This window comes from Podarcis vaucheri, assembly GCF_965113315.1.
Source record: "Podarcis vaucheri genome assembly, chromosome: 5".
In the NCBI taxonomy this organism is placed as follows: Eukaryota; Metazoa; Chordata; class Lepidosauria; order Squamata; family Lacertidae; genus Podarcis; species Podarcis vaucheri.
In genome coordinates this window covers 97,259,432-97,277,705 of record NC_138763.1, presented here as the reverse complement: position 1 = coordinate 97,277,705, position 18,274 = coordinate 97,259,432, and the positions used below count along the sequence as shown (strand labels likewise).

Sequence of the window (18,274 nt, the reverse complement as noted above, 5' to 3'; positions counted from 1 at the left end):
GTGGTCTAAACCACAGAGCCTAGGGCTTGCCGATCAGAAGGTTGGTGGTCTGAATCCCCGCGATGGGGTGAGCTCCTGTTGTTCGGTCCCTGCTCCTGTCCACCCAGCAGTTTGAAAGCACGTCAAAGTGCAAGTAGATAAATAGGTACCACTCTGGTGGGAAGGTCAACGGTGTTTCCATGCGCTGCTCTGGTTTCACTAGAAGTGGCTTAGTCATGCTGGCCACATGACCCGGAAGCTGATAAGCGCACACCCCCAGAGTCGTCCGCGACTGGACCTAACAGTCAGGGGTCCCTTTACCTTTTTATGTTTTGCAACATACTCAGTTCTCAAAACTATTCATAGTTAGATACCCTTGATAACGAATTAATTGCCATCTCCTGGGCAAAATTTTGTTCTAGATAGTAAGGGCTAACCTCTTCTTCTAAAGCCATTTGGTCTTTGCCCTCCAAACAAAAGCCCCTTCTCAGAGTTCTTCTGTATGGAGAGAAGCAAGAATAATTCGTGATCGAAACAATAAAAAATAGTTCGCTTTCTGTTTGCGCAGACCCAAATTGCGCGGCAATAACAGGTTTCCTATAGAAGCATTGTAACACGTACTAGATTCTAAAATGGTAAAAATATTGTTTAAAATGTGAACGTAAGAAATCACACTAACATTCTTCTGGGTAGTAGAAATTGGTTTGATTTCGATGACATGCTTACTATCTGCCACTAGCTTTCAGAGTACATCTGGCATATTATAATAGTCAAAACATTAATTAACTATGCAACTAAATAATTAAACTTGTACTGTAGCTTTTACCTTACATCTCCAGCACGGCTTTCAATAACAAAGCAGATAAGACAAATAATTAAAACTGCACAAAACAAAACCAACCAGCCATCTGTAAACTACCACTAATCAGCCCAACATCTTAATTACAAAGAACTGCAGAAAGCGAGAGAGAGGCTTATAACTGGAGCCTGGAGTTTCTGCAGTGTCAGTGCAAGATAATCCTCAGAGCAAGGGGTGTTATCTGCTCATGAATCACTGTATTTTGATGAAATATAGAAATAAAATAAAACAAATTGTCCAGTAGCACCTTAGAGACCAACTAGGTTTGTTCTGGGTATAAGCTTTCGTGTGCATGCACACTTCTTCAGATACTGTATTTTGATGGTTATATCAGAGGCCTTCAATCTTTCTGGGCCTGCGGCACATTTTGAAATCTTAAGAAACTTGCCGCGGGTATCACAAAACATTAGTTTCCCAGAAGAAAAACAAGTGGCGATATCAAAACAACAGGCTGGCGCACCTACATCCTCCATAAAAACAAATACAAAATGGTAATTTGTACTTAGACAGTAACACCCCACCCAACAAAAATAAAATATGAGAGGGGCAGGAGGTCAATGGTTCCAATTAGACTTTTTTCCTTGGTGATTTAAACCATGACTTAATTAAAATCAACCCTCCCTGACGGTTATGAATGCTTTCTAAATTTATATTGTCACTAAGAAATGAGTCTACTTGCTGAGGCAACGTAGGGGGAAGGAAGTGAAGAGGAAAGACAACTGTATATTTTAAAGGTTTTAACAGGGTAGCAGCCAGAAGTCCACCCCCCACCCCCACCCCCAATGGTATCTGATAAAAGAGCCTCTGCCATGGGATCTAAACTGAAGATAACTCAGCTGCTCAGTGAGACAGGTGTAGGATCCCTGATCTCTTTTTATATCCAAACAGAATGGGGATTCCAGTTGCTTGTAGTTCTAGGCAAGGGAATTACATCAGCCCATTTATCTCTGTATGTGTGTTTGTTTGTTTGTGTGTGTGTGATCTGAAGTACTTAAACAAACAAAAGTTGCCATAACTGATTTATTCACTACAAATGCCCTTATGAATTCACATTGCTGTTGTGGTTAATTCAGTTTATATGCCGCCCTTTTATCAAAAGATCTCAGGGCGGTGTACGGCATTAGAAACACAAAGCATCAGCGATAAAAACCATAGTAAAAAGCATACTGACTGACAGCCTAACAAATGGTAAATTCTTAGATAATCCGCTCTTTCCTTTAAAAATAGGGTTTCTTCAAATTCTGTTAACATTCTGATTGCGTTTAAATATTTCAGAACAGCAAGTGTCATTTGAAAATACCCAAACCATTCCAGATTCTTAGGGTATCGTTTGTTGCTTAACCTGGCATAATCAATAGTTTTTGCGTTTTTAATAACATTTTGTACCTAAATAGATGACTTTTTTGTTTGACTTCTGATATTGAAATTTGTCTGCAGGTCAGCTAAAATTGATTCAGAGGGAGATACAGGTAGGCTTTTATTGCGGCGCCATATTTTTCACCAATTGGATACCAAAAAAATGGCTTTTCATTATTTTTCTGTACGTTTTCTCTCTATTTTTGAAAAAAAATAATCAGTGCAACTTGAAATTTGTGCACACTTTGCCCGTCAGTGTGCCAGTGTGGTGTAGTGGTTAAGAGCGGTAGTCTCGTAATCTGGGGAACCGGGTTCGCGTCTCCGCTCCTCCACCTGCAGCTGCTGGGTGACCTTGGGCCAGTCACACTTCTCTGAAGTCTCTCAGCCCCACTCACCTCACAGAGTGTTTGTTGTGGGGGAGGAAGGGAAAGGAGATTGTTAGCCGCTTTGAGACTCCTTAAAGGGAGTGAAAGGCGGGATATCAAATCCAAACTCCTCCTCCTCCTCCTCCGTCACTGAGGCACAGCCTCTGACAGCCCTGTCCTTAGGTCCCTGAGTGGACAGAAGAGGCTGCTTAGCGGTTGTCAAAGAAGACACACTCCACCTGGTCCCACTCCCAGACTAATACGCCTGAAAATATTTTATAAGACATTGCTATCAAGCCATCACTCCAAGGAACAATGTTATTCAGTGAGCCTGGCCACCATGGGGATATTCCAGGACAATCTGCTACAGCACCATCCATCTCTCATTTCTATCTCCTCCATCCTGTCCCCTTGCTGCCCCTCTGTATCCCTCCCCGCCCCTTTGGTGCTGTTAGGAACTTCGCATGGGGCTTTCCACACACATATCCTTCCATTTCCTACTTTTTCACCATTGTGGGAGTTTTCTAGGAGGTTGCTTGCTCGGGTAATATCCACCACAGACTCTCAAGTCTCTGTGAACCAACAGGACATTTGCTCCTGTTCTTTTTGCCCTGGAATAGGTCATAGTTTGAACTCTTCCGTCAGTACTTCTCTCCTGTTTCCCTGATCTCACTGTCCTTTCTGCCTCCTGTCATTTGCATTTGAGTTTTCCTCTTTGCGCTTAGGCCTCGATTGTAGCTCATAAGTCTTCACTCCTTATATGGCTACTGAAATATTCTCTGCCGAATCTATCTCTTTATCCAGCTGTACGTTTTTTTGGGAAGGGTGATGCATAAGAAATTAATGCATGCATTTTACTTTGGCACTTTTGCTGCCTGTGACCCTTTTTTGGTGTTTTGCAGTAAACTAAAATGCTGCTGTCCCCAAATCTACTGATATATTTTTTCCTGTGCTAATCGGAGCGCAGGCCAACACCCCTGTGGTAATTTGCTGTTCCGGACCTGGGGTGTTGAAAATAGCATATCCACTGGTGATGTTTGTTTATATATGTGCTGTGTATATAAAAAGGTAAAGGACCCCTGACAGTTAAGTCCAGTCGCGAGTGACTCTGGGGTTGTGGGCTCATCTCGCTTTACTGGCCGAGGGAGCCGACGTTTGTCCGCAGGCAGTTTTTCCGGGTCATGTGGCCAGCATAAGCCACTTCTGGCGAAACCAGAGCAGCACACGGAAACGCCGTTTACCTTCCCGCTGGAGCGGTGCCTATTTATCTACAGTGGTACCTCTGGTTACGTACTTAATTCGTTCCGGAGGTCCGTTCTTAACCTGAAACTGTTCTTAACCTGAAGCACCACTTTAGCTAATGGGGCCTCCCGCTACTGCCGCACCACCACCACACGATTTCTGTTCTCATCCTGAAGCAAAGTTCTTAACCTGAAGCACTATTTCTGGGTTAGCGGAGTCTGTAACCTGAAGCGTATGTAACCTGAAGCGTATGTAACCCGAGGTACCACTGTACTTGCACTTTTTTTAGGGTGTGCTTTCGAACTGCTAGGTTGGCAGGAGCTGGGACCGAGCAACGGGAGCTCACCCCATTGCGGGGATTCGAACCGCCAACCTTCTGATCGAAAAGCCAAGAGGCTCATATACTCAGCCTGAATAGCTCAGTTGGTGGTGCTGATAACATGAAGGTTGCAGGTTCATTTCCCATATGGGTCAGCTGCATTGCAAGGGGCTGGACTAGATGATTCTCAGGGTCCCTTCCAACTCTACAATTCAATGATTCTGTGTAATGCATAAGCAAAGGCACATGTTTGAAACCCTGGCATATAGGGTACTGGAGTGAAAGCACCAGCTGTCTGAAGTAGTGGGTCCCGGACACCTGCGTATGAGAGTGCAGAATGTATGAATTACTGGAAGTCATCTCATTTTATTTTGTTTGGAAATATTATTGGGAACATGTTGCTGTTAAAATCGCAAATGCCAAGATAAACGCATTACAAAACTGAACTTCAAGTCCTTTCAAGGGTGGTAGAGAGAGTTTAGCTGAGCATTCCAAAACCTTTGGAATATAACATTGGATTTGTGCTCAGTTTTTCCCTGTACTTGTTCCATGGTGTCCTAATATTTAGCATCACACAGCACAATGGACTTGCTTCATAACCATCTGGTTGAGTACTAGGTTCTTGCTTCTCTTCAATGAGAGAAAATTCATTTATTCAGAAAGCTATTATGTTAGGCAAGAGGCTAGAATGTATCATTTTAACTGCCAACACTCTTACTAATTTTGGTTTTCAGATTTGTCATTTGTAACTTTGTCTAGCTGTTTGCTGCGTGTTATTAATTAAATTGCTTTATTATTACATTTGTATCCCACTTTCCTTCCAGGTTTTTTTTTTAAATAAGCATCTAGAACAGTGTTTTTCAACCACTGTTCCGCGGCACACTAGTGTGCCGTGAGATGTTGCCTGGTGTGCCGTGGGAAAAATTGAAAAATTCGAAAGATTTTATTTTATTTTTTTTAAAAAGTCAAATTTTCGCCCACTAGGCGGGCGCTGGACTGTGTCCACCCTATTTCCCATCCATCCTGGGTGGGGATCAGATCGGATGGGATTGGATGAGAGCAGACAGGCGGTCCGCTCTCATCCGATTCCCCATAGAGAGCAGCGGGGCTCTCACATCTCCCTCTCCGCACACAGTGGTGGTGTGCCTCATGATTTTTTTCATGAAACAAGTGTGCCTTTGCCCAAAAAAGGTTGAAAAACACTGATCTAGAAAATGTTTACAAATTGATTTTATCATCATTTTTTAATGATTACCACAAATTCAGCAGAGAAATGGGAGGGGGCACAGGGAGAAAAGAGTAGTGGGAGAGTAATTTTACAATTTATCAAGATGTGAGTACTGGCACCTCATGTTTCACCCCCCCAAAAGACTATTGTTATACAATCCATATAAAGTGTCGTATTCTTTGATGGTGTCTCAAACTTTGATCATAGAATCATACAGTTGGAAGAGACCACAAGGGCCATCGAGTCCAACCCCCTGCCAAGCAGGAAACACCATCAGAGCACTCCTGACATATGGTTGTCAAGCCTCTGCTTAAAGACCTCCAAAGAAGGAGACTCCACCACACTCCTTGGCAGCAAATTCCACTGTCGAACAGCTCTTACTGTCAGGAAGTTCTTCCTAATGTTTAATGATCAAGAAAGTTAAACATGTTACTTTTCTTTCTTTCTTCCCTTGCTTAGGCCCACCCAGAATTTCCGATAAAGTGATCCATCGGCAGTCTGTGAGATTAGGAAGAACCATCAAGCTCCCTTGTCCCGTGGAGGGTGACCCCCCACCGCTTACTATGTGGATGAAGGATGGAAGAACCATCCACAGTGGTTGGACGCGGTTCAGGGTCCTCCAACAAGGGTTGAAAATCAAAGAGGTGGAAAGCGAGGATGCCGGAACATACATCTGCAAAGCCACCAATGGTTTTGGTAGCATGAATGTGAACTACACCTTGATTGTGATTGGTGAGTACCAAGAGTGCTCTTCAGAGATGTGAGCCTTTGAGGGCGGCAAATCTGCTCTGTAAATAATCTACCAGCCTCTAGTTAAACTAGTCTGTCCCAATATTTACAAGCGTTTGCAGCGCTGCATGTCTCTGTGTTGCAGCCAGCAGCTTCAAGATAAGATTAGCCAGCCTTGTGCCAAAGGTTGCAAACAGACGGCAGTGATGCAATAATAGCTGATCACAGCGAGTTCCACACAGGAAAGGTTGAGTGATAAGGGGAGGTCACACTAGCCTTTGTGGTTGCTGCTGGAACATAATTGTTCTCAAAACAACCCTTTCTTCAAACCCATGTTTCACCTTGGGTAGCAAGGCAGTGTGCTACCATTATTGTCAAGAATAGCGGCAGGTGCCATAACTCATAGAGTCGTAGAATTGTAGAGTTGGAAAGGGACCGTGAGGGTCATCTCCTGCGATGAAGGAATCTTTTGCCCAATGTGGGGTTTGAACCCATGAGTCTCATGCTCTACCAACTGAGCTATATATATTATAAAGTTTTACTGGTGGCTTAAAAATATGGGGTGGGGAGAATCTAATCTGCCTGTGCATTTCACCATAATATTCTGAATGAAGAAATAGGTGGTCTACAGCCACAAAGGAGAACACAGAGTGGCAGGGCTTGAATAGACTAGCTTTGCCCCCCAAATTAATTTGGGACCAGACCTAGGTTAGGTTAGCTGGAATCGGATTGGGGTGGCGGGGGTGGGTAACTATTCACCGAACTGAATAAAGCCTTCTTTGTAGTCTTTTCTTTTTCTCCTCATCTTTGCAAAATAACTTTTCTCTTCGTAACCTGCCTTTCTTCTGGAAAACAGATTTTTTAGCTCTGTTTCCGAAATCATCTCCATGGGGAGAGCATAGGTTTGATCATCCAAATTCATAAAGGAGAGAGCTGATTCAAACTGATCAAAGCTTGCTTAATTTACTCCCTAACGGGCCATGCACAGTGATGGCAGTTTGTAGATTGTAGATCATCATATAAATGAAGATTTATAATATTCATCTGAAAATGGCACCTAATACTATGTAAGTGGAGACTGATGGGTTTAGGTATTGATATACTTGCTACAAGGTAATTTGCTTCTGTCTGAGCTAATACTTGCTAAAAATAGCATCTCTTCAGTGTTCTAGAACGTGTTTCTCGTTTGTACAATAGCTACCACTCACTTGGATAGTTTCTGTTTGAAAGTACTATTCCTCCTGGTGCCTCATATTTGTGGCTCACTAATGCTGTTTCTATTTAAACTCTGTTTATATTTTCTGTCAGGGGTTCCAAGCGAGCACAAGGGGTGACTGTCTGGCTCTTTCAAAAGTTTCACTTGACTCCACATTTAAAGTACATGTGGCAAAGGCTGGGTGTTAGGGAAAATGCTCTTTTTTGAAAGCTACTCATTTTGTGTGAAGTTCTGGGATATATTATTTTTTTATATATGGTGATATGAGAGCCAGGACCAACCCCTATTTCAGAAACCCTAGGATTCTGTAGAATAGATGGGAAAAAAATCAATTTCTTTTGGATCTCAGGATGCAGATCTGTTTCTATTACAGTGGTACCTCTGTTTAAGAACAGTCCGGTTTAAGAACGATTCGGTTTACAAACTCCCCAAAACTGGAAATAGTGTCCTGGTTTGAGAACTTTACCTTGATCTAAGAACATAATCCGAACGGTGGAAGGGCACCGGCTGCAGGAGGCCTCATTAGGGAAAGCGCGCCTTGATTTAAGAACGGTTTAGGTTTAGGAATGGAGTTCCAGAATGGATTAAGTTTGTAAACCGAGTTACCACTGTACATCTCCTCTATTCTCAACAAAGCACCCATCCTCTCACATGAGGTGCAGAAGGAACTTGTGACAAGTTCTCTCATCCAACTTCCTCCAGGCTTTTTAAAACACCTGAATACAGTGGTGCCCCGCAAGACGAATGCCTCGCAAGACGAAAAACCCGCTAGATGAAAGGGTTTTCCGTTTTTGCATTGCTTCGCTAGACGAATTTCCCTATGGGCTTGCTTCGCAAGACGAAAAAGTCTTGTGAGTCTTGCCATTTTTTTTCGCTCCCCCCTTTTCTAAGCCGCTAAGCCGCTAATAGCCTTTTAGCCACTAAGCCGCTGAACCTTTAATAGCCGCTAATCCGCTAATAGCACTAATCTGCTAAGCCGCTAATAGGGTTGCTTCGCAAGACGAAAAAACCGCTAGACGAAGAGACTCGCGGAACGCATTATTTTCGTCTTGCGAGGCACCACTGTATTTCTAACGTTTCTAACTGAATTAGCCTTCTTACGAGAACTGGCAATGCTTATATTCCATTCTTCTGTTTTTACCTAGTTTCTGCTGGCATCTGATCTCAGGGCCTTATAATCCAAGGATCCTTTTCTTCTTTACCTCCGCAAAAAATAAAAAGCACAAGCAAACCTGGAAACTAAACCAGAAACCAGTGTTAAGTAGAATGTACAGTTTCTTCCCATAGCTGAGCTTGAAAGGTTTTGTGGCTTACCACAAGGTTTTAGATGCTAAGTACAGCGAAGAGACAGCTTTTAATCCAAATTCACATTCCAATGATTAAGTACAAGAGTTGCTTATCTGTTAGAGCAGTGGTTCCGCATTAGCTATATACAGCGCCCCCCCCTGTTTTTCAAAAGCCAAGCCATGGACCCCCTATTTTTGAAAATTTTTGATACCTTTGTTGTAGTTTTTGGTATGTGAATGGTGCCCCGGACCCCCTACATCAGTGGTGTCCAAGCTTTTTTCAAAGAGGGCCAGATTTGATGAAGTGAAGGGTCATGAGGGCCAATCAAAGGACCAACACAGGAAATAAACTGTTGCAGGGGCTGGAAAACGGACTTTAGACATGCCTGTCTTACATGGATTCCTTAGGATCAATGGACTCCCAATTGGCAACCCCTGCTAGAGAGTCTTCTGTAGTTCAGAAAAACAATGGTGCTGTATATTTTGTACAGCTTCTGCATAAAAATCTTGCACGAAGCTCTTCTCTTCAGCTGCCACTGAATACTTATTTCTTTTCTTTTTTTTAATACCACTGGTCATTCAGCAACTACATATAAGTATTAAAAGTAAGCTGAGGCCCTAATATGTAGCGCTTTAATCGCTTAAAAATGAAGAGCCCATGCAGGTACTATCTTACAAAAGTAGTTTCTGTTCAGAGAATGCAACCATTTTCAGGAGCCTGAAGGAATTTTGCCTCTTTCTGCAACAATATGTTAAGTGATGCTTGGGTTGTTGTTTTTTAGTTATTGTCTGCAGATTGCAAAAGTGCCTTCACTCAAGACACGCATTGCCTTATCCTAAGTCATCCACAGGGCATGTGTCGTTCTTAAGAGCCACAGTTTGTGAATTCATGTGTAGGTGTATTTCATTTGCAGAGTGCAGTTGAGGATATCATACACAAAAGCACCTAACTGTTTAAATACTCTGATGGGGAATGTTGTTTATTAGAGCTCTTATTTTACCAAAAGTGTAGCTCTTGAAGGCAATAGTACAATGTCTACTGTACACAGCATTACCTTCAAAATAGCCTTTTCTTGCTAAACTGGTTATTGCTTGATTGCATTTTACAAGTTCTATGAAGTACAATCTTTGATACTTTGGCATATATATTAAAATTTGTAATAAGAATCTATTTTTTTAAAAAAAAATAAGATTCAGCATATATACCCACAGAGAGATACTTTGGCTGCCATTTTTTGTTTATTCAGTATGACATAGTTAGAGCCCATAATGTCTTCTGTGTCCATAAAAGATGGTCTGTATGACAGGTCTCTGGTGATCTCATTAATTGGTATCTCAAAACATCATTTTTAGCATTAAAAAGCTGTGGAAGCACGTGGAATGAGAAATGTAGGTGGCATCTGACATCTCTGTTTACACTGCTGGCTTCTAAGCAAACACTTATCTGCATGGATTTGCTTCAGTTTTGGCCCTTGCTATTTGTCCAGAACCAATGGAACAAAACTTTTGAGACTTCAGAACAAATTAAAAAGCAAACAAAAATAGGTAAGAATGAAACTCTCTGATCAATGAATATACCTTTAGCAGAGTGAAACAGCTGGCTTTAGGTGCCATGAAAGAGCAATGTTTTGATGGCTATTTATTTTATTGTTCTTGTATTTTAATTGCCAGGGGTGGTGAGGAGGTGTGTATAGGATTTTCTGCTGCAGGTTCCACGATAACTTGGCTGGCTTTAGGTACATTTTGGGGTGGTGTGGGGGGAGCATATGCTGCTTTTATCTTAGTCAGGAAAAATTCTTGGGTTGGCCTTGGATCAGCATTATCTCTGAGAGGGAAGCAACATATATCCATTATAAAGAATTTCTGACTCTTCTTTTGGTAGCAGCTCATCTTGTGGTCACCCAGCATTGGATGAAGCTAAGTCTACACTTTCTAAGAGGACTGGCATCAACAGTTATTGCAGGTGGCACTGAAGGAACAGTTAACAAAACATACATGGATAAACGAAGGGTAGATGGAAAGCTTTTGTGACATATGGGCCAGCTTTGTTCAATATTCTAGGGTTGCAGAGCATGACGTATATACCTGGTCACATGGATCTTTGTAGAAGATGACGAAGTCTTTTACTTTTGAGAAGCCATGGAAATACATAATTCTACTTACTGGGGTTGCTTTCTTTGAATGTTTTGGCAGCAGTTCTGTGTTGAAATTCCTCCTGGTGGTTGTAAATAGTTCACTTTGTGTGCATGAAAAAGAATAAAACTACAGTTTTAACAAAAATCGCAGAGCTGCTACTTCATTTCTAATGCATTGGCCACATTCAGACTATTATATTGCAGCTTAATAAAGCAAGGTTTGAACAAGCCTCATGCTCCTTCATTCTTCCCAACACTCAAGCCAGAATATTATCATTTCCTGTTATGTCTGAATGAACGGAGAATCTTTGGTTAACAGCTTCTGAACAAGCCAGGATATTAAGCCAACTTTAAATCATGGCTTTATATCCTAGCTTGTTTGGAAGACATCAACTCTAGTTTCCTAGTTCAGACATAATAGGTAACTGTAGTTCGTGTTACCAAGACACTTGTTTCAGATGGCAATCTACATACGCCCTCAAAAGATGTGTCTGTTTTGGCTTTCTTCTAGGAAATGAACATGGTGGCATTGCAAAGGAATTGGAGCAAGCTATAGTGGTTTAGGCCAAACCTCCCATAGCAGCGGGACGTGGGTGGCGCTGTGGGTTAAACCACAGAGCCTAGGACTTGCCGATCAGAAGGTCGGTGGTTCGAATCCCCGCGACAGGGTGAGCTCCTGTTGCTTGGTCCCAGCTCCTGCCAACCTAGCAGTTCAAAAGCATGTCAAAGTGCAAGTAGATAAATAGGTACCGCTCCAGCGGGAAGGTAAACGGCGTTTCCGTGCGCTGCTCTGGTTTGCCAGAAGCGGCTTAGTCATGCTGGCCACATGAATAAAGCGAGATGAGCGCCGCAACCCCAGAGTTGGTCACGACTGGACCTAATCGTCAGGGGTCCCTTTACCTTTTACCCATAGCAGCGCCATGAACCATCTTGTTGTCTTGATTAGTCCCTGTGACTTTTGCCATGTCTGTGGCAAGCTGATGGCTCTGTTGAACTATTAATTAACTTTGGGGAATGAAACAAAAAGGGCTTCCTCTAGCAAGCATCTTCCACTCATAATTTAGAAAGGTACCCCTGCCCGTACGGGCCAGTCTTGACAGACTCTAGGGTTGTGCGCTCATCTCACTCTAGAGGCCGGGAGCCAGTGCTGTCTGCAGACACTTCCAGGTCACGTGGCTAGCGTGACGAAGCTGCTCCGGCAAACTGGCACCAGAGCAGCACACGGAACGCCGTTTACCTTCCCGCTATAAAGCGGTCCCTATTTCTCTACTTGCACCCAGGGGTGTTTTCGAACTGCTAGGTTGACAGGTGCTGGGACCGAGCAACAGGAGCGCACCCCGCTGCGGGAATTCAAACCGCCGACCATGCGATCGGCAAGTCCTAGGCGCTGAGGTTTTACCCACAGCGCCACCCGCGTCCCACTCATAATTTAATCAACTCTAAATTTTCGTATTCTGGGAAATGTCAACACCCTTTCCCATGAGGGACTCTTCCGTCACCTGGCCATGAGTTCTGGTTGTTCAGAGACCCTTTCATGACCTCCCTGCACCTCTGTGGAAGGAAAATGGTCCTTTGTCATTTTATGTCACTTTCTCATCCAGTTCTGTCAATGAGTTCACCTGTTGAGTAGTTAGAGCTAATGCCCATCAGAACTCTCTTTCCTGTAACTGAACACTTCTCAGTCACCCCTTTGTTCAGACCTCCACACTCCCCTTCCCAAGCTCAGTCGCAGCTCTTCAGATTCTGCTTCACTCCAGCTAGAACCTTCACCTGGGCCTCTTCTCCCCATCACCCCGACTCCCAGCTGTGTTTGTTGTTTACTTCAGATTAGTCAAGACCCTTGCAGGAAGCGTTCCCAAAGAAAAACCTTTTTTCTATTTTTGGAAATGTGAAGTGGATTCCCCCCTTTAAAAAAAATAATGGTGAGGGCACATAAAAGTATTCTCCATCTGTCTGCAAAGGGCCCACCACCTGTTCCTTTAGTTGCTGTCAGAAACTTCTGACTCAGACACAGTTGTACACCCGTAGTTCATGGTAAAGCTCGGGAGACTGATTCTGTTCAATTATACCTTTCTCAGGACGGGTACTTAACAGTGTTTTTCTCCATCTTCCTACCTCTGCCTTTCTCATGTCATTCCAAACCCTGGTGTGTTTAGGCTTGCGCTGCAAGTACGTCTCATTCCTAGCACCTACCAACTAGTACATCCACTACAGATAAGATAGTATTAGTATTAGTATTAGTATTAGTATTAGTATTAGTATCTGCCTCCCCACAGCACTAAGATCCCTTCTGTCTTCCCTACATGCTCTGTATAATAATAATAATAATAATAATAATAATAATAATAATAATAATAAACAATAACAATAATTTATTATTTGTACCCCACCAATCTGGCTGGGTTTCCCCAGCCACTCTGGGCGGCTTCCAACAAAGACAAAGAATACACTAAAATGTCACACATTAAAAACTTCCCTGAACAGGGTTGCCTATGTAACTGACAATGACACTTGGCTTTGGGAAATCAGGCCAGCAATGCTCACATTGGCTGCTACTGCCCTTCGTCACTCACTGATACCCCCAATATTAGTAACTAGATTCAGGATTAGACCAAGGTAGTATGGTGGTTTTCCCAGTAGTGATGTATGGAAGTGAGAGCTGGACCATAAAGAAGGCTGATTGCCGAAGAATTGATGCTTTTGAATTATGGTGCTGGCGGAGACTCTTGAGAGTCCTATGGACTGCAAGAAGATCAAACCTATCCATTCTGAAGGAAATCTGCCTCCCCACAGCACCAAGATCCCTGCTCTCGGTCCCCACAGCACCAAGATCCTTGCTGTCGTTCCCAGCTCCTGCCAAACTAGCAGTTTGAAAGCACACCGAAAAAATGCAAGTAGATAAATAGGTACCGCTCCAGCGGGAAGGTAAACAGTGTTTCTGTGCGCTGCTCTGGTTTCGCTGTTCCCTTCCGCCAGAAGCGGCTTAGTCATGCTGGCTACATGACACGGGAAAACTTTCTGTGGACAAACGCCAGCTCCCTCGGCCTGTAAAGCGAAATGAGTGCCGCAACCCCAGAGTCGTCTGCAACTGGACTTAACTGTCAGGGGTCCTTTACCTTTACCTTTAGTATGGTGCCTGAGTTGGAATGAGTTGACTTTCCACCCATTAATAAAGATGGTGCACAATACACTGGGATATTGCAGGCAGCCCCGTTGTTTTTTATTCCGTCCGTTGGTGAAATGGGGTATAATGGAAACCCATTGAAAAAACCTGCAAACACCCTGCCCTGCCCTTTTTAGTGACGTTTCAGTGACATCCTTATGACGTTTCCGGGCCACTTCTGGGTTCGACGTGATGCATGTATAGATGGTCACACACGTGTTGAACACACATAAACAGGACACTGCCTGTAATGGGAGCTGCCCTAGTGTATAGTGGTTTTCTTGTGTAGCGCCCATTAATTTAAATGGGACTTGTGTCAGAGGGTGTCCTTTTGGATAATGCCCAGTAGGATCAAACCTGTCTTCTCCCATTCTTGTCATCCTTCATGGCATCCAGCATCTGTTACCTGTTATAGCCTGCACACCTTGTAGAGATGTACCGTATTTTTTGCTCTATAAGACTCACTTTTTCCCTCCTAAAAAGTAAGGGGAAATGTGTGCGCGTCTTATGGAGCGAATGCAGGCTGCACAGCTATCCCAGAAGCCAGAACAGCAAGAGGGACTGCTGCTTTCACTGCGCAGCGATCCCTCTTGCTGTTCTGGCTTCTGAGATTCAGAATATTTTTTTTCTTGTTTTCCTCCTCCAAACTTGTGGTCTGGTGCATCTTATAGAGCGAAAAATACGGTATTTAAAAGAGAATGGGTGGAACTGGTAGGAGCAGGATTTGATTCCTTTTGTGTAAGCGGGGATCAAACGTGGCCAGTGGTGATGTCAACTTTCACTGCCTGCCCCAATGTTAAATTAATCGTTATGTTCTTCTTCCCCCTTCTTTTCTTTAACGAGATTCCCCCTCCTCCCACCCCCCAAAAAAGTTTTCTTGGTTTCATTTGATTTTCTACCATGTTCAACTGTTGGGTTTATCAACATGCCATGAAATGGCCAACAAAAGACCCTCAGTTTAGAAGCAGACCTCTCCTCCCTTCGCCTCCTCACCCCATGAAGTTGTAACATAGGAGTTAAGTTCAGAAGGTGACAGCACCTGTTTGCAATTTAAAGGAAATGAAAAGATACATTTTCCATGGCTATAAGCATGAAATTCATACACATACGTATGCATATACAGTTTCACCAGCGTACTCCGTCTTGTGGTACACAAATGCAAACCAGAATTACTGCCAGTGTCAATTAAAACCCTTGAAGACATCTGGATATGTTTAACCCACAATTCCTTGCAGATGATTTGGAGTGTGTGTGGCGGCGGCTGTTACATCTATGCAACTATCAGGCCTGCACATTTTAATAATTACATTTATTATTAATAGTATTATTTTGAAGGAATGCAATGCAACATGTCAACTGGTCTGACATTTGACCTGGACCATAAATGGCTTCCTTTTCATTAGGTGAGAGGAACTGAATCAACTGCAGGGGGGCGGGGTTTGGAAACCTGTGGCCCCTCCCACCAGCACTAGCCAGCATGGCCAATGGTCACTTGTAGTGAAGCCACAGGCTCCCCATTCTCTTCTAGGCACACTCTTTTCTGTTGTGTGCATTTCTTTTATGCGGTGCAAATGTCATTGTCCTTTAACAATATGTGCTTTCAGTTGCAGAAGATTTCTGGGCCCTCTCAGTTTACCACCATCAAAGCTTTAAAGCCCTAAACGGCCTCGGTCCAGTATACCTGAAGGAGCGTCTCCATCTCCATCGTTCTGCCCGGACACTAAGGTCCAGCGCCGAGGGCCTTCTGGCGGTTCCCTCGCTGCGAGAAGCCAGGTTAGAGGGAATCAGGCAGAGGGCCTTCTCGATAGTGGCACCCGCCCTGTGGAATGCCCTTCCACCAGATGTCAAAGAGAAAAATAACTACCAAACTTTTAGAAGACATCTAAAGGCAGCCCTGTTTAGGGAAGCTTTTAATGTTTAATAGGTTATTGTATTTTAGTGTTTTTTTGGGAAGCCACCCAGAGTGGCTGGGGAGACCCAGCCAGATGGGCGGGGTATAAATAATAAATTATTATTATTATTATTATTATTATTATTATTATTATTATTATTTATCAAAGACAGCAAGTGACAGTTTTTAATGATACAGAAACACCAGTGCGCATGATGCTTTATGGACATTAACAAACTTCCTACCCTTAGGAACATACCATTTCGGGTGGGGTAGGGTGGAAAGGAAGACAAGGTTGAAAGAGATTACCTTTTTAACCTGCCAGCAACAGATTTTTTGATGTGTTCACCCCAAATGTGCTGCATTCATTAGCATCTGCCCAGCTCCAGAGACGCTGTGACTGCAGCTTTCTGTTTGTTGTCAGATTCACTGCTTGTAAGGTATCCTACAACTGTGGTTTTGTTTTACAACAAGAAGGTTGAGATGTCAAGATGTTAAAAGCATGGCGGCATCATCTGCCAAACTGCCTCTGCCCATAAGGTGTCAGCTTCTGTTGTTTCAGTTCCTCAGAGTAGCAGCTGCCCCCAACCCTCTAACCAAGCAAAATAAATAAATAAATAAAATTTGTAAGAGAAGTAAGCAGATGTGCACTAAGAAATGTCCCACGTTTTTACATCTTCCAAGATAAGCCTGGGGTGTTTAAGAGGGTACATTTTTAAGTCAGAAGGCTGGAAGAAGAGAAATCAATCCTGTTAGAAAATTACATTGGACAACTTTTTCTTTTGTGAGGAAGCCTCCATCTTTCTCCTAGTTTCACTGCTGTGATTTCGTGTTTCTGTACAATAAGAAGAACAGTGAAAACAATGCAATTGTTTTGAACACTTAAGTAAATGGCTGGCAGTTCTTTCATAAAACCAAATCCAGTAAGACAAGCCAGTGCTTTTCCATCCCAGAAGACCCGCAACTAGAGTCTCTTCCCTGCTTTCTTTTAGCATTTTCTCAAATACATGTTCCCTCTTTGTGGAAAATTAGAAGCTCAAAGCAAGTTGTGCCAGGGGAAAAGATGGAAAATTCTCATAGCTTTAAGGATTTAAATTAGCCCAGTGTTGAAATAAGGAGGGGGGTGCTTTGGAAACATTCATACATTTCTACACCATTTGCAAAGGGTGCAGTGCTATTCACAATGTCATAATGGATGGAGGGAAGGAGGGATGTGCTTCTACCTGATGCAGTCATTCATTGTATACAGAAGAGGTAGAGAAGTGGATCCAGCCAGTGTGATGAAGCGGGGGGGGGGAGGCCCTAGAGAGTCCTCTTGCACCCTCTTTGTTGCCCAAATGCAACACAGCAGCCTTGTACAGCTGCCAGTGTGTCTGGTTGTTGCTGCCACCACCCTCCTACTTATTCCTGCAGCCTCAGGTGGGGAAAGAATCTGGGATGTACTACTACTACTACTACTAAATTTTTATTTATACCCCGCCCACCCCAGCCAAGACCGGGCTCAGGGCGGCTAACAACCAATAATAAAAACAAGTTGATTAAAATACAATTTAAAAGATTAAAATACAACATTAAAACATTAGGATGCAGCCTCTTCACAGGAGGAGAAAGGAAAAAGAAAGAGGGGGAGGGAATCAAACTGATTCTAAGCCAAAGGCCAGGTGGAACAACTCTGTCTTACAGCCCTGCGGAAAGAAATCAGATCCCTCAGGGCCCTGGTCTCATGAGAAAGAGCGTTCCACCAGGCCGGAGCCAGTGTTGAGAAGGCCCTGGCTTTGCTTGAAGCTAATCTAACTTCCTTAGGGCCCGGGACCTCTAGGGTGTTGCTATTTATGAACCTTAAGGTCCTTCGTGGGGCATACCAGGAGAGGCGATCCCATAGGTACAAGCGTCTAAAGCAATTCCTTTTTGAAAGGTTCTGAGCCAATGCACCAGCACTCCTCACTTCAACCTACAGCTTTTTGGTTCATTCAGAGTGTAACAGCAGCCTGCTCTCTGAGTCTCTCCCAGACCTCAGAAGAATGCGCTGGCGACTTGCAATGCCAACCCTAAACTCCCAGGAGCCCGAATGCCAAGCATCTGGGCACACGGGGATTCTGAAACCCTGAGATTGGCAACCACACACACCTCAGCAGTCATATTAAGGAACTCCATTAGGAATAAAAGCAGGGGGAAAGCAGGCAGAAGGTCCAAACATAATACAAAATAAAACCAAGCATTGTGGCTCTAAACCTAGTTTACGCACTGCACTCGTTCTTCAAGCTCGAGCGCAAAGAATCAGGAAGGCTAGTGAGCATCGTGGAAGATCCGGCTTGGAATCCTGGTGCTAGAAAGGGAACTGGATCCCCCTCAGGTTGGGAGGGGAACAAGCTGCAAGAAACATCTCAGCTTTTTTAAAGCCTATCTCATAGGGGGGGGCCTAATCCTGACATACCTTGGTAGGAGATATGTGCCTTCTAGACTTTGGGAAACGACAGGCACCTCAGGACCTTTCTTCACAAAGCAG

At 43.5% G+C, this 18,274-nt stretch overlaps 1 protein-coding gene across 2 annotated transcripts in view; it reads left to right on the top strand.

Moving 5' to 3' along the window:
* The window catches only part of FGFRL1 (fibroblast growth factor receptor like 1), a 175,717-nt gene that overhangs the window by 84,594 nt on the left and 72,849 nt on the right, over positions 1 to 18,274 (top strand). For both annotated transcript variants that reach the window (XM_082223181.1, XM_082223182.1), the window contains one exon: positions 5,808 to 6,080. In XM_082223181.1, the coding sequence (XP_082079307.1) occupies positions 5,808 to 6,080 (273 nt within the window). The remainder of the gene's footprint in view (positions 1 to 5,807; positions 6,081 to 18,274) is intronic.